Source organism: Formica exsecta, unplaced genomic scaffold (assembly GCF_003651465.1).
Source record: "Formica exsecta isolate Colony F162 unplaced genomic scaffold, ASM365146v1 scaffold82, whole genome shotgun sequence".
Lineage (NCBI taxonomy): Eukaryota > Metazoa > Arthropoda > Insecta > Hymenoptera > Formicidae > Formica > Formica exsecta.
Window position 1 is genome coordinate 1,298,983 of NW_021853592.1, and position 17,207 is coordinate 1,316,189.

A 17,207-nucleotide genomic window follows, 5' to 3' on the forward strand; every position below is an offset into this window, starting at 1 on the left:
GAATCAAAGCTTTTACATTTTCGCACTAGTATACATATCTCGGTGTAAATGAAATTGAGTGACTTATCAAATCTTAACGCGTTATTAGCGACCACTCGCTCGTTGATGCATATGTGACATCGTACTATGCTGAGAGAACATCCGCTATAAACGAGTTTATTGACACTCGTTGATGCAACATTATCGTTATCTTCAAAAATCTTCAAGACTGATAATCGCGGAGACGATTAGCCGCAGAACCGTTAATTGACGGGCTGGCAATTGAACGAATAATTAGACGTAATTACAGGGAAAGAAATGGACAGAAAAATCTGATATCCGTCTTTAGACACGGAAAAAAATTGAATAATATAATATTATTAATTAGATTTCAATATCTGCGTGAAGTTAGCACCCCATTTTTGAAATTTTAAAATTCTAAAGGTTGTTCCAGGTTGTTCTAGACTTGTTCTAAATTGTTCCAAAACATCAAATTTATATTATAAAAATTTTCGCGGAAAATTAAAAAATACAATTTTTTGACCTGGCACCCCATTTTTCAAAAATCGAACTTTTCAAGGTTGTTCCATATTGTTCTAGTTGTTCTAAACATTGTTCCAAAGTATTAGTTTGATTGGTTAAAAACTTTAAGAGATATTGAAAAAACAAAAATTTAATTTCAAAAAAACAAAAATTTAATTTCAAGATTTCAATAAAAAAATATAAAATCAAGATTAGCTTCTTTCTCCTTTTGAATATACGATAATTATTTGTATAGCATATAGAACTATAAGTAATTGGATGTTGATAAAAATTGATGAATTTTAGGGATACGGGTATATAGTATATCTTTTTAATTATTTTCAAATAATATCTTTAATAAAATTATAATTTTCTGTTAATAATACAATTTTATTTTGGATTCCCGAATCCTTTCATCGTATTTTTTGCACCCAAGCGTGCTTTTAACGAGGTGAATGGTGTTTTTTTTCCATGTTGCACGGAAATAATTACGAAATCCGGGACTGTACGCCCGATACGGTATGCATAACAATGCAGAAGTCTAAGTACTGCGGCGTGAAAAACAGGATTGAAATAACACGTTAGCAAATACCGCACGGCGCACGAGTAAAAAAGACGAATATTTATTTTTGCTTATTTAATAGTATACAATTTATATGTATATAATAATACAGTTCTGTTCAAATCTGCAATTTATTCGACCAAGCAGATACGTTTTTAGCATAAACGATTAATTACTTTTTAGCGAAAGTTTGATTTGAAGATGATAAAAAGAAGATATCGGAGAGACGTATATAATTACATAACGAATAATAATTTATCTTTTCGTTTCCTTTTGAAATATACATTTGATGAACATTTTAATTGCCGCGTCATGTGTGCACGAATGACATCCGTATTTCTGTAAGAATTATGACAACTCATACAGGGTGGCTCACATAACTATTAACACTTTAATATATCAAGAACTATGCGATTAATTTTAATCTGGTCTTGAATTTCATAGATCGCAGGATCTTTAAATCTATATTGATCTCTCTCCTATCCCCCCCACCCCTGTGGAGGGTAAAGCGGGGTGCAATCTTAAAATTTTAAAAATTTATGGATAATGTCAAGGAAAATGTCAAGGAAGTCAAACTTAAAGGATCAAGAAAAACAGATAACGATACCGAAATGTCTACACCGGGAGTCTTTAGTCTCGCGGATGCGACGCGGAAAGCGCATTTCCTAGAGATATATCCAAGTGCATTAGTGACATAATTTTCCCGATGTATTTCTGTAACGTACCAGAGAGAAACGCGTCAGTTGCGTGGAAGGTGCGGCGAAAGGGGGAAAAGGGGAAGAAAGAGAAAGAAGGAGAGAGAGTCTGGCCGGACCGTCCGCGCGTCTCTCGAGTCTATCGACGTTACGTTTCCGCATTTCGGTTGCACAACACACCTATGCTCGAGATGCCCTGTAATTCTCTCCCACGCTAATCGCGAAAACCCGTAAGACATCTTCCTGATCGATAACGCCTCTCTCTCTCTTTCTCTCTCTCCGCTCTTTCCCCCTCTCCTTCGCCCTTTAATCGTGTTGGACCACCCGGCAAATGATTTCGAGCTCGCCTGCAGACGTTCTTAAAGCGATCGTATATCTTTGGAATTGCATAACGAGCGCGGATAGGCGAAGGATAAAAAGAGAAACCGACAATAAGGCGAGAAGGTGGAAGGAGAAAGAAACAGATGGTCAGGCTTCTCTCTCTCTCTCTCTCTCTCTCTCTCTCTCTCTCTCTTCATCTCTCTGTCCCTTTCCCACAAAGATCGACCGTAGAAAGTGCATTGGGAAAGCGAGCGGGCGCGAACGCATGTATAAATGCGACCATAAATTATTTGTCTCGCATGCACGAATGATGCCGATGTTGCGGCGTCGTTCCCGGACACACGAGACCGAAGAGATTACGGGCTCGTCCTTTAACGATCGCGATTCCTTATTGAGCAGCGTTACTTATCGACTTCGCCGGGTAATTCGAAAGCGCTGGTAACCAGGCACAATATGGGGGGAATTCTACTTGGGGATCTATAAGAACGTCTTCTCAGCCAGGATCCAACTTGCCACTCATTAAACGAATAAAGGTTCCATTGAATTGAAAATATTATATGTTCGTTGGGAAGAGGGGAGGAGGGTGAGGATGGAAGGGCATTTTGATTATAATCTGCCTTTTCGAATCAATCGACTTGTTCCCGAAGCGTTTTAACGATAACAAAGATATTTCACAGACCAAATTAGGTAGCGCACTTTGTCCAAGTCATATATAATTAATCCAGAGTGTCTACTCTCTGAAAAAACATGAAAAACTCTGGAATTCTCGAAATATATATGGAAAAAATCAAGAAATTCTTATGAAATTTTATTGGAACTCCGGGAATTTTTTAAAAAATTTTCTCTTTGATATAATTTTGCTCTCATATTGTAAACAGTCGACAAGCCAAATATTGAATATGCAATACAAATTCTTTATTGCAATTTTTAGCGATAAAAAAATGAGGATGTTATGCAAGTGAAATATATTCATCTCGCGCAAAATTATTTAGTTTTTTTTTCAGTACATATGCAAATCTAGTACTTGAAACTTAACTGGCTCCGTGTTTTTCCTTCGTATGAGTGAAAAGCATTAGAAAAAAAAAAAAAAACGAATACAATAAAAAACTTATTTTAGAAAGTTGCACCGAGAGAAATCTTGAAAATATGCAATACAAATTCTTTATTGCAATTTTTAGCGATAAAAAAATGAGGATGTTATGCAAGTGAAAAATATTCATCTCACGCAAAATTATTTAGTTTTTTTTCAGTACATATGCAAATCTAATACTTGAAACTTAACTGGCTCCGTGTTTTTCCTTCGTATGAGTGAAAAGCATTAGAAAAAAAAAACGTATACAATAAAAAAACTTATTTTAGAAAGTTGCACCGAGAGAAATCTTGAAAATATTTCTTCTTATCTGAATTTTGAAACGGGAATACTTTGGGATTGTTTTACAAGACTTGAGTAGATACCCTGCAGTTGTAACTCGGATAGGTCATATAGGTAATGTAATAAGTTACATTTCCACTAGTATATGGTAAATCATGTTCAAACGCATCGAGGTAAATTCGCAGCAGCCTGCTGCCGCTAATTACGAGAGCCAAACGCAAATAGTATCCTGCGATAATCTCGCGCGTAACGGTACATGCGCCGCTAGTCGCTGCAGTATTTCCGGCATTGCGCGATCGTTAATATTATCTCACGCTTAATAGCGTTTATTATGCGATATACAAGATCCCGGGCCTTTATTACATCGCGAGAGGGATCCTGCGGGTAAAAAAAAAAAAAAAGAAAAAAAAATTAGATTCACGTTCACGGGGATGACTCGCGCGCGATATTATCAGCAGCACAATGTGATACGCCGAAGTGAATTCCGGCAGAATACATATGAATTCCACGAAGCGTAATTTCGATATACATAGTAGTGATTTGAATAATCGCTATTACTAGAGCTACAATGAAAATGCTTGCAATCTTTCACAAAAATTGGTTTTTTTTTGTTGTATAATTTTCAGTAATTTGTTGCGGGTGTCAACGTGAATTGATTAAATCAGTCTTTAAGTAGGATTTTCTGCACGGAGAAAATTATGCACTATAAATTACATAAAAAATATATTTTCTTTTACAGCATTTATTGTGAAGCTGGGATATAACTAAATTAAATTAAATATATTATGATATTTATTACTATAAAAATGGTAAATCATACATTTTGTTTTATTGCATGTTAACGATTATGCATTTGTTTGTTGAATAATTATATAATATCCCTTTGTAAAATATAATACGTATAACTGATAATAATATAACGTATATATGTATAATATTTTTGAATAAAAATATCGCGCGTGACTTTTCTTATATGTTAATACGTTTCACGATTACAAAAATTATATTGTAATTTTTATTATAATATTTTCTTCGCGTGTGGAAACCTTTACTTTTTACAAAATGAGAACAGCGTTTCGAACTAGATCTTCTCAGAAACATCTATGTGAAAGAAATGGAGAAATTAAACTCCTCTTTTTTTATTAAAATTTTATTCTATTAAATTTTATTATATTATTAAATTTATTATTCTATTCCATAAAAAAAAAAAAAAAAAACGTCGTTCTACAATGTCGTTTCATTTCCACATTCATTTTCCGTATTCGGCGACCATTGCACTGTTGCAGCGCGTAAACTCATATCCTCGCTTGGTGAAAGCCATTGTCTCACCCGCGAAGGGCCTCGCCCTGGCATAGTACGCCACAGTGTCGGGATGCCATCACGCATCGACACTAGAGGCACACTCGCACACTGCACTTCGATACGGACGGACGCGTGGACGCTGGGGCTAGAATACGAATGCTGTGACCCAGGCGCAAATGTATGCGACGCACAGCCGTTTCCTTGTAAACAAGGGGCGCCGTGAAACTGCAGCCTAGGTCGAGGCCGTGCAGTCGCGAGTAGATGAGCATACGCGGCTGCAATTGCATGCGAAAGAATTACGCCGTGTCGTCCCTCGAGAAATGGATATCGATACGTGGTATCTTTACAGCATCTTATGGACACCCCGGGAATAAAGCAGATTTCGAAAAAAAAATAATAATGATAATTGATAATGATATGAATGAGAACATCAATACTTTTCATAAGTTTAAAAAGCATTTTATAATATAAATTTTTTAAGAATTATATATATTTTTTTTAAATGTAGAGAGAAAGTATGTCAAAAAAATACTGTAATCATTTGATTGGGAAAAAACTGAAAGAAAACCGATTAATTAGATTTTAATCAACTCGTGTAGCGATATCGATACGTGGTATTTTTATAGCATCTTGTAGATATCCGAAAATAAGGTTGATTTTGAAAAAAAAAATAATGATATTATAAATGAATATCAATACTTTTTGCAAGATGACAATCGTGAAAAAGCATTTTATAATATAAATTTTTTAAGAATTATATATTTTTTTTTAATTTAGAGAGAAAGTGTGTAAAAAAATGCTGAAATAATCTGATTGGGATAAAACTGAAAAAAAACTCGATCAATTAGATTTTAATCAGTTCGTATAGCGAGTTGCGCTACTTTTGCTGCGAATTAACAATTAATAAATTGATTCTCGCTTCGTTAGTTCGATATTTAATTACGCAACGCGCAATCGGATTGGATTGTCCCAAAATTATTTTATGCGACGGAAAATATACGCGCAATAATTAATCCTAATTCGGGGATTATACTTTTGTGTATTAATGTTACATGATTAAAAATTACGAGGGTCAGCTCAAATAAACAGACATTTAGCCCGTCAAGATACCATTGCCGATTTGAATTCACATCAATAAACGTCGATGTGAAATCAGCGTATTTTGGCTCGTTACAAATACTCGTATATTGATGAGCGGTTTAGAACTCATATTAACTCGGTTAAAACTCGTATCAATAATGATAGTATAGTATTTTATCAATTTTTATATTTAAATTTCAGATTTATTTTGTAAAAGCACATAATAAAAATTAAAAAAACTTATTTTAAAAAGTTGCATCTACAAATTCTCTCTAATTCTACCTGGGATTTTGAACAAAATCTGCCAGATCAGGTAATTCTCCGTGAATTTTTTAATGATATATGTGTGTGTGTGTACCACTCAATTTAAAAAAAGAGGATTAAATAATTTACTTATATTAATTTTCTGTGCGTGTGTATAAATACTGCGTTTTTTTTTAAATATCTCACACACACACACAACAGCCGAAATATATTCAGCAAACAATTCGCGCATTTTTGTTTTTCTCACGAGATCTCAGGAAAGCGGTACGCGATCCCATTTCGCTTTCTTCCGGGAGCGTCCACCATCGTGTCGAACACGCGCCAGTGCTCACCGACAATGGGGTGCACCATCAACTCATTTCGCAAGTACACGTAGATTCGCACTTGCGATAACAAGGACAACTGCGCCACGTTTCCACGGCGTAAATTGAGATTTGACACTCGACTCTACGACTGTTCTTCTCTAACGGCCTTTGTGTTAATATTAAAGTTTAATAAATATCGCGGAGTAGAATTAGATAAGTAACTGGTGCGATAATTTTGACGGCATTATCATTTTACGTATGCGCCGAAATACGCCGATTTTTTCGCTCATTAAATCATGTTATAATGTACATTGGACGTTTCGACGTTAAATAGAACAATGTAATTATATAAAATTGCAATTACAATCGTCCTGTTTTAGACAACAGATGTAAATCGAAACGCCAGATTGTTTGTGGATAAATGCCTGGTCCGGATTTAATTGTGTTTATTGTGTGGGAGTTGGACAGTCGCTAATAAACACATTGTCAAAACGGGTTGTATATATCGGTCCCTCGATATATTGTCGAGCATGATAATATCGTTAGCATCGCATCGTGCCGTTTATTCGAACGTGCATGCGGCGCTTTCGGTGCATTTACCGCGCCGCTGATTTCCGAACAAAGGCGAGTAGGGCCCCCGCGCGGATGTAACGTAATCGATTTATTAGTAGACTGACGGATTGTAGCTTCGTGGAAATCTTGTCATCTTTGAAACAGGAGATCGAACAGACGATGCGATGTTACGTTATCGCCGATTTAAATCGTATATTGCAGCAACGATTGCGAGTGGAAAAAAAGAAACTCGCTATATTTATCGGCAAATAAATTATCAGAATTTATGAGGAGGTTTAAGGAGATTTAAGGGCCTAGTCTACTTTAACCGTATGAAAAATTTATCTTCATTTTCTTTTAAGAATATAAAAAATTGATTTTTGACGTTTTACATACATTTTTATTGATGTTTAAAAAATATGTCAACATTTTTAAATCGAAAATATTTAACTTTTTCTTTTATTCTATATCAGTTCCTGCGTAACGTGTTTGGTTCGACGGTGTGACATGCTGCTTCTCGTGAAATTGTCTGAAATTAAAATAAAAAAACTCCGACTAATTTTAGTGTCATATCAAATCTGTGCTTCACAGAGAGTTAAACTGACTATGACGTAAAAAGTTTAATCGCAGAGAATTGAACTCCAAGTTTGATTTTCCAATTTATCCTTCTCGATACAATGAGTTTTCATTAAATTAATATCGTTAAATTTATTGACCGGAAAAAAGGTATAATGAGAAAAATTTAATTAGCTCGAATTGCATACCAAACAATTTTTCCACGCACGCGTGCCTCGCGTTTAATCAGTTTAATTATATCAAAATTATAAGCGCTACATCAAAAAGCAATGATTTCCTGAATTAATTCCCCGAATATGAATATCATACATATATGTATATGTATGTTTAACTAAGATTGTCACACACACAATAAACCAAGACGTATCATTTTGCGACCGTTATACATATGTTATGCATGATTTACAAAATACAATAATTATATTCTAAGCGATCCAGCGTAATTGTATTAGTGGTGCATTTCTAGATTTGATCGTTGATAATTTGACTTGTCGTAACGGATCGATCTTGAGAAAGAGTTGCACAATTTTTCTGACAAAGATGTTCGCTGTTGTCGCTCGCAAAAGTAAAGGCGCAAGGAATAGTGCACCGAGAACGGAATAACGGGGTTGTTCTTGATTGTCCTCGCGATGCTCGCACTGATGCAGTACCGTTTGCTTCGCTCTACGACCGTCATAAAATCACATCGCGCGAGGCTGTCGGATTAGAATCGCTCAGGATTTTCTCTCTCTCTCCCTCTTTTGCTTCTCTTGACGTTCCTCTTCGTTTTTCTCCTCTCCTCCTTACAACATCCGACATATTCTGGCAGGGGGTTTCGCGAGAGACTAACGGTATACCCACGTCGCAAACTACGATCTCTCCTATATAGTTTCCTTCTCTCCCTTTGCCGGCGGGGCCCCGTTTCGTTCCTCTTTGCTACTCCTTTTTCGTTTCTTTCCTGCTCCACCTCTTCCTCCTGCTCCCCGTCATCCTCCTTCATCTCCTCCTCCTGTTTCTGCTCCGCTCCGTCTAGTTGGGTGCCGCTGCTACGCCCGCTTCTTCTTCTTCTTCTTCTTCTTCTTCTTCTTCTGCCTTCTTTCCGTAACGGTGACGCTGGCTTCCCGTTACACGTCCAGCCCGTCCGAACGAAGGAACGACCTATTCCCTTTCATGGGCGAGCTTCGTTGCATTATGGATGCCGAAAGAAGGAAGGATGCCAATGCTAGATGGATGTGCGTCCCGTGTGTGTCTCTCGAAAATAGAAAAATTTGCGCGCAAAAATACGATTTATATATCTTATCCCCTATTTAAAGTTTGACGCACAGAAAGAAGGTACTAAAAAAATAATCGCGAAATGACAATAAAAAAGCGATATCTATTTTCCTAACAAAATGTATGTAAAGTATTATATTTGGTTTACGTAGATATAAGAGATTTCTGATATAAATTACTTGATATATACTGAGAATACTGCAATAGAAAATATTTGATACGAAAGAGATATATAGAAAAATTTTACATATATATAAACTTATTTATTTATTAAACTTAAGGCATAAGCAAAATTAAACAGCTTTACAAAGTGTATATTTCACGTATCGATATACGGATAATCTTATTCTTATTGTTAGTTATAATATACACAGCCACTTCGTCCCCTATAATGATTTTATTGTAAAATTAGTTTTATTATAAGAAAAAAAGCGCGATTTATGTCGAGGCATATAATTAACAATGCATTAATTATTTTTTTTGTTCGCTTACAGAGCAGCATTACGCGGCAGCTGATTCCAACAGTTCGACGCCCGCTAAAAGCTTCGTACCGTGCAAGGTTTGCGGCGATAAAGCCAGCGGCTACCATTACGGCGTTACCAGCTGCGAGGGTTGCAAAGTGAGTATCGTATATCGAGGATATCCTTATCACGAATAAACAAACAATCGAAACCGAATGCTTCGGAACTTAAAAGCCAAAAGGCTATGATATTTACGTTAATTTTCGCAAAATAAACGTCAAGAACATCGCACCTTTTGCGCCGGTCTTCCTCGCGATCAGCTGATGCTGACAAATCGTCTAAAAAAAATCTAAAGTGCCTAAAAAAGATATCTTCAGCAGTTACATTTAAATCTGTGTAACATGACTACTATAATGTATTTAGCTCCATCGCTGTCAATGTCCAATTTTATATCAATGACGCGAAAAGCAAGCGGGTTTCTATTTTTTCGCGATTTATTATTGTAATAAGTGAAACGAGAATTGGCACCCACGAAATTAGAAACTGCATATCGTACGCGATCTCGAGTTGCGCTCGCAGCTTCCGACACTTTGCGGGATATTCGTCGATCGATTTGACCTCACGACATGCGAAATAATATTGTAGCTGAGTCGAGTACAATTTACAGAGCTTCCCGATACGCAAGGATGCATGACGATCGAGTAATAATCCGTGAAACGGCTCGTTTGCACTTCGGGGCAGGATAGTTACCTCAAGGGACTACTCCAGTCTACTCCAGCAATATGAAAAATTGACGTTTTATTTATTTATTTTTTTTTTTTTTTAGAAATTGATCTTTTCGACGTTTTACATATATTTCTATTGATGTTTAAACGGTACGTCAGTATTTTTAAATCTTGGATATTTATCTTTTTTTGGTAAATGATGTACTGTTTAAGCATTGATAAGAACACATGTAAAGGACTAAAAAGATCAATTTCTAATATTCTTCAAAAAAAATTCCTAAAAATCATCATACTGCTAGAGTAGACTGGACCCTTGAGCATCGTGGGAGATACACGGATCTCTCGCCGCCTGTGTGCTGCTGTACGTCTGAGATTTCAAACGCGGAAGCCCTAAGGCCAGAGTTAACGGTGAAGTGGTGCATTCTCGCATTCGCGTTAGCATCGAGAATGCACGCAGGCAGACGCTTTTATCGGGTCTACACACACGCTTCCTAACACGTTCTGTAATGTAAAGTAATAAAGATAATCTAAGTTTGCCTAAAATTAGTTGAGTATGAATCTTCGTTGTTCGTTTGCGTTCCTGAGAGGAAGGGAGAAAGAGAGAGAGAGAGAGAAACGCGGTTTATCAAAAAATCTCCGCTTAAAAAAAAAGAGCGAGAAAGAGAAAAATTTGACGCCCGGGCACGTTTCCAATATTGGGCAAATAGCATATGCGCTTTTGTTTTCTCCAACATTTATATGTCGAGGCACGCATCAAGCGAATACACGGGATATTTCGGAAATGGGGGCATATTCGACGCAGATAGCAATATTATATCGAATCGGGAATTAAAATTATGCAAATGAGTCAGATAAAGATGAAACTTATATACATGTAATATATTTATACAAACTTCTCGATTAATTTCTGATTCGTGATATTAAAATTCATAATTAATTAATAACTGCGATTTGTGAATTGACAAAACAATCTTTATGCGAGTGCCTGTAAATTATAATTTAAAATGCGACACAGATTAAACAATGAAACAGCTTAGCATTGTCCGTCCACGCGCGGGTTATTACTACTGCGCGGTCCGCCACTACATTTCGTCTGACCTGCAACGTTTTTACTACTGATTCGAGCGATGCGCGGTTCGAGCTGCTGCCCGTTTCTCGTTCACCGAAGGTTTTCTCGCGCGATATTTATTGTTGAACAGCACTTGGACATATAATTTTTCCGTAATTGCTCTATGGTGTTATCATCTTGTGATACACAAATCTTTAATAATAATATAGCGAGATTTATTGAACTAAAAAACAAATTTTATCTGTCACTGTATCATGTATTTCATATTTTTTATAATCAATTTAGAATTTCTCCGTAGTTTTTTTTTTATCTAAATTTAAAATATACTACTAAGAAAATCCCATACGTATCTCTTTAATTATTTAATATAAATAAAAATAGTATTATCGAAGTTAGTTTCCAAGAAAAACTCGTTTAATGTTATCAAAATAAGATTAATTATAATCAGAGATTTATAATCTCAATTTTATAGCATTATGTACATATTTCTTTCTTTATGACGGTGTAATTATTATCGATAGCAGAAAAACATAAAGTATCATTAATTTAATCGTTTAACTATAATTTAGCCGATTGGGAGTATCAATTAATTGACATCTACCGTTTCTAAAATCGGCGCACATTCATCTCATGTCTTCCTTGTTTTGCTTTAATAACTATATGGCTGTTATACGCTTTTTCCGTCATCCGGCTGACGAAGACAAACAGACGTGCGCGATATGACGTATCGATTTTAGAAACAGGCTGAGACCGAGCACCCCATCGGTTACCAGTAGTATCGACAGTTGCATTACGAGCAGCCGGCCCATCGGATATTTCAGGATATTGGATGTACGTCAGTATTGTTGTACAATGCCGTTATGAATATCTTTCATCAATTAGCACCGATAAAAATAAGCCAACGAACCGATATTTCCACGACTGCTCGCAATTTGTCCATATAATGTTGCTATTCTTCCATTACTTCCGCAAATGAGCTCTTCTTCGCTTTGTGTAGCCGATTGCTGATTACATAATATGTATTAACGAACATCAGAAGTTGAGGGATTATATTATTGAATTATTCGGATATTGGAAAATAAATTAATATTATTATTTAAAAATTTTTACATTAAAGATCCAATCTACTTTAGAGACTGATGAAACAAGATTCCTAAAAGTCATCAACTATTTATACTGTTAAAGTAGATTGTGCCTTTAAAGAAGGAGCTTTATTTTGAAGGACTTTGGCAAATTTTAAGCGGCTTTTGATTCAATTGTCAGATAACTAACATCGGAAAAAAAAAGAACGCGACAAACGTGCTAATTACGAAGTTCTTTTAAAAAAAAATTAATCAAATTTCTGAAAATTTAGAAGGATATTTGGTGATTTTACGAAAGACAATACATAACATATACAACTTTGTGTTTTGTGTAATAAATTATCATTGAAATTATTATTAATCATTTGTATAAACTTCGATGTAATTACAAGAGATTTTCACATCCGGAAGAATGCGCGATAATGATAAGGGCGCTCGAGAACTTGCTTTTCTCATGGATGCATTTTCCGTTACTTCTCTCTCTTTTTCTCTCGCTTTTTCTGAACTCTCAATGTTATAAAGAATGGCGTAGAGTGTCGTATTTTATACGTGGGGCGATATAATTAACCCCGGGATACGGTATATGAGATCGTTATTAATAGCGTTTCCTCACTTCCTGTTCAGGGCTTCTTCAGGAGGAGCATACAGAAGCAGATAGAATACAGGTGCTTGAGGGACGGCAAGTGTCTCGTCATCAGATTAAATCGGAACCGCTGCCAGTACTGCAGATTCAAGAAGTGCCTAGCCGTCGGCATGTCCAGAGACTGTAAGTACCCCGTGCTCGCGTGAGAGCAATTAACAATTTTTACGCATCGTTTAAAAAATCGATAAATCTGAAAATATGTCGGTGTTGAAGAGACGTTGAGTTGAATATCATCGAATATTTGCGATTTCTTGAAATACAGATTGTGTATTTATTTAAAAAAAAAAATTGATAACTCACATCACATAATATTTTTTCCAAAAGATTACGAAAAGAGAATTTTTGATTCCTTTTTTGCTGTTTTTACATGAAATGCAATACCCCTTCTAATCAAAAGACGCTACTGATCAATTAATTGCATTGATTCACGAAATTAAGATCGTGATTTAAAAATTTCAAAAAATTATTTTAAAAAGTATTGGTTTTTTAAATTTTGTTTTTATTTTCTTCTTAATTCTTTTCTATTTATCGTATTAAAAAAATTTTATAGACTTTTAAAAACACGTTCGATTAATTGATTATCTAATCAATTGCAAAACGAGTAATTATGTATAGGGGAAGAGCAGAGATTCTCTTAACACGTTAAGAGTCAAAAAAATATTTACGCGAGGATTATGGAATATTTATAATTCACGAGTTATACTCATATATGCCAAGTGTATAATCTGTCGACGAGTCGGCTTTGATTCCCTGCGCGTGTATCGAGCTTGCGAGGATCAGCGACACCGTTAGAAATTCAAACAGGATCCTACGAGATCGCGGTCTTAACCGTCAGTGATGCAAAATCTACTTGCCACCCGTGCTGAGAGAGCAAAGTAAACCAAAGGGCCAGGCGTGTACATAATTAAACACCAGAGTTCTCCAAAGCGCGATACCGGTCTACGTGTTTTACGTACACGACCTGCCGGTACTGCTTATTATCGTATCACAAATAAACGAGTTGCAACGAACTCTCCAATGGACTCCCAATTTACTTCGCTAGTTATAACGCAACGGAATGTCTTTCATTTGAAATCTTAAAACACAGCTTTCTAATAAAATTCTTGATTTATTTGTTTCTGTAAAGCACAAAGATCTTGCTACAAAGGTTTCGCCAAAGATCTCTATTTCTAATCGATCGCAGTTGAAAGACTATAAAAAACGCTCGCTTATTCTTGAATACTGTATATGGACATATCTAAATATCAAGCCATTAATATCACGCGGGTGTCTTTGCAGCTGTGAGATACGGCAGGGTGCCGAAACGCTCCAGGGAACGCGGCCCCGAGGACACGATGGCGACGACCATGACGACGACGACGACGACGACAACGACGACGACGACGATGGCGGCCATGGAAATGCAGCAACTCACCACGCCCGATACCGGCAACAACAATGCCAATAACAAAAACAACAATAACAATAATAACAACAATAACAATAACAACAACAACAACAATACCCAGAGTCAGAACGCGATCTCGCGGGTAGCGCCGGCTGCGGTGGTCGAGGCTGATCAATCGGACGCTGACGTGAAACAGCTGGCCGTATACGACGTGATTCATCAAGTGTCGCAGGCGCATCACGCTCACTGCGGCTTCACGGAAGAGTCCACCAGAGGCCTCACGAGAAAACCCATGATAATACCGGTGAGCCATTATAGAAAAAAAAAATTAGATTAATCCATTGTGACCTATAAAACCGATCTAAATTATGAGACTCGTGCGTACAAGTAATTAAATTTAATAACATTTAATATAAGAAAAAGACGTATATATTTTAATTCCCGATAACAATTTTTCTAATTGAATGAAAATGATGACAAAAGAATACTTTTGTTATAAAATGTTCCATCATATTTTTTTTATGGAATGGAATTAGTTTAATTATTAATAATTTATTAGCGCAAAGACTTCCCCGCTGAAAATGGCAGAAAATCTCGCAGGTCTGTTTGTAATCTTGCTGATTAGGCGAGTAATTCTTCGCAGCCTGCTAGTCCGGAGGATCCGGAAGCCGCGTCCTCGACTGCAGAGACGGTTGAATCGCAAAGGATCTGGCTGTGGCAGCAGTTCGCCACGAGGGTGACGCCATCGGTACAGAGGGTGGTGGAGTTCGCGAAACGAATGCCAGGATTTTGCGAGCTCTCGCAGGATGATCAACTGATCCTGATCAAAGTCGGCTTCTTCGAGGTGTGGCTCTGTCACATTTCCAAGATGACAACCGACAATTCGATGACCTTTGAGGATGGCACCTACTTCACTCGACAGCAACTGGAATTGATGTACGAGGTGAGATTAGAGCTTCTTTTTTCTCTTAAAACGAGAACATTTAACAATAAAATATATTGTATGAATGTCTGAGAATATTTATACCAAGCCGGGCTTGTGTTACAATCGTCGTAATTTCCTGTATTATACTTTGACGATCTTTGACAGCCCGACTTTGTGTCCGCGTGGATGCAAGTCACGTCGTCGCTGAACGCCCATCAACTGACGGACACCGAGCTGGGCCTGTTCTCGGCGGCGGTGCTGCTGAGCGAGCGACCGGGTTTGAACGATGTCAAGGCTGTGCAAAGGTTGCAGGATCGTGTGCTGGAGGCGTTGAGGGTACAAGCAGCGCGACCGTCCGGCGAGGGATCCGGTGGCTCGGTCACCAGCATTTCGCAAAGGATACCCGAGTTAAGAGCGCTCGGCGCCAGGCATGCCAGCCTTCTCGATTGGTTCCGCAGAAATTGGACGAAACTCAAGTTACCGCCGCTGTTCGCCGAGATATTCGACATTCCCAAGTGCGAAGAGGATTTGCAATGAAGAGAGGTAATTAACCAATTACGGGACTTGCAACGAGATGATCTTTGACGATAAATGAGTAAAAATCGAACGGGTCGTATGAGTAAACCCTTCTGATATACATATTTTCGCGAAATAAAGTCGTCAAATAATTATTTTTTGTCATTTATGTCACAATAATAATGTTTGCCACACTAAAAGATGAACTTTTATGACAATCAAGTATAGTAATTGCTTTAATACACATTGAGCAGTTTACATTTAGAATAGTAAGCTTACAGATTGCTCTTAATGATCCGTGCTTTGTTTCTGTCTCTTTGACAGAATAAGGTGCAACGAGATGAATGGTACCGATACCAGATACTGGCAAGAAACCAAGTTGCTCAGCGCTATCGAGACTGCTCTGAATATCTAGAGAATCATTCGTTTTGATTCATAGACGGTGAAACATGATCACAACGCGATCCGAAACTGAACGAAGAACGAGCGAATGGGAACAAGAAATGAGACATATCTCTTGTGAATAAGGAATGAAGATATTGTCTGTCGCAAAGAATATTAGCTAAATTAAAGAGAAAAGAAAAGCGAAGCCACGGTTGTTGATAGCGTCTGTGGTTAGCGCCAATTTTCGCTAATGTGAAATATTTCAATTGCTCGAAGAATAACGGGAAATAAAGTATCTTCGATTGCAAAAAGCTCGCCGTATTAGAAAATTGAGAAAAATAAAGAAAAAAATATATATATATACATGAGATCGTCGATTGTCCAAACGGCGAGTTTAAATAGCGATTACGTGAATTTCCGACGGCGATCTTTTGAGATACTCCCGCTAATTTTGCTCCCAGAATATCTTGATCGTTCGAATAATCATAGAAGATAATTGGAAGAGGGCACAGAAGAGATTATATCTTTAAAAGCCGCGCAGGCAATAGGACGGAGCTTTGAAGAGTTTTCATGCAAGCTCGAGGGAAGGAAGAGATTGGCAGGCGCAATTTGCTCAAATTCAACGGAAACGGCTTTGTACTATTCGCCAGGCAATACCACACGCATACAGCACGCGTGTTTCCGGACGAGTGTGTGTACTTAATAAAATACTCAATCGACGAAGGAGGTATCTTTTGCGCCGCGTTAAGTAACGGGTGGCTGCTTTATCCGCCGCGATGACGCATGGCCAAGCACAAATGCATAAATCGTATGTCATGAACATCCGTTCATGCTCAAGATTTTATCGTCTCTTTTTGTTTCTTTTTCTGCGACTATGTCTAAGGTTTAAGGATTTAAACATACAACCTGCAGCACTCATTCGAGCGGCTTATTTCTCTAGAATGGAAATCGGCCAGATGATACAGATAGCAACAGCAACACCAACTCAACGGACATATCAGAAATTAAGATTACGAAGTGTTCCCCTCTGTATTACGCGTCGCCGAGTACGTTCGTATCCCTTGCAGGAGTCAAGATCGGTGAAATTTCGATGTTACAGATATATACGCAGTGATTGATTTCTCAAATCATATCTCGTAACAGCTTTTTTTCGGATTGTGTGCGGCTTTCTCTTTATTGCATATTTTATAATTAAATTGTATATAATATTACGTAATAATAATATAATTATTAC

General features: G+C 37.1%; 1 protein-coding gene across 3 annotated transcripts in view; it reads left to right on the forward strand.

Annotated features, from left to right (window-relative positions):
• The window catches only part of LOC115244471 (ecdysone-induced protein 78C), a 71,122-nt gene extending 54,877 nt beyond the window's left edge, over positions 1–16,245 (forward strand). For 2 of the 3 annotated variants that reach the window (XM_029822135.1, XM_029822133.1), the window contains 6 exons: positions 9,276–9,400; positions 12,743–12,884; positions 14,040–14,452; positions 14,774–15,091; positions 15,239–15,616; positions 15,914–16,245. In XM_029822135.1, the coding sequence (XP_029677995.1) occupies positions 9,276–9,400; positions 12,743–12,884; positions 14,040–14,452; positions 14,774–15,091; positions 15,239–15,610 (1,370 nt within the window). In that variant the 3' untranslated portion in view covers positions 15,611–15,616; positions 15,914–16,245. The remainder of the gene's footprint in view (positions 1–9,275; positions 9,401–12,742; positions 12,885–14,039; positions 14,453–14,773; positions 15,092–15,238; positions 15,617–15,913) is intronic. The other variant, XM_029822134.1, reaches the window with a different exon arrangement.
• The last annotated feature ends 962 nt before the right edge of the window (positions 16,246–17,207 follow it).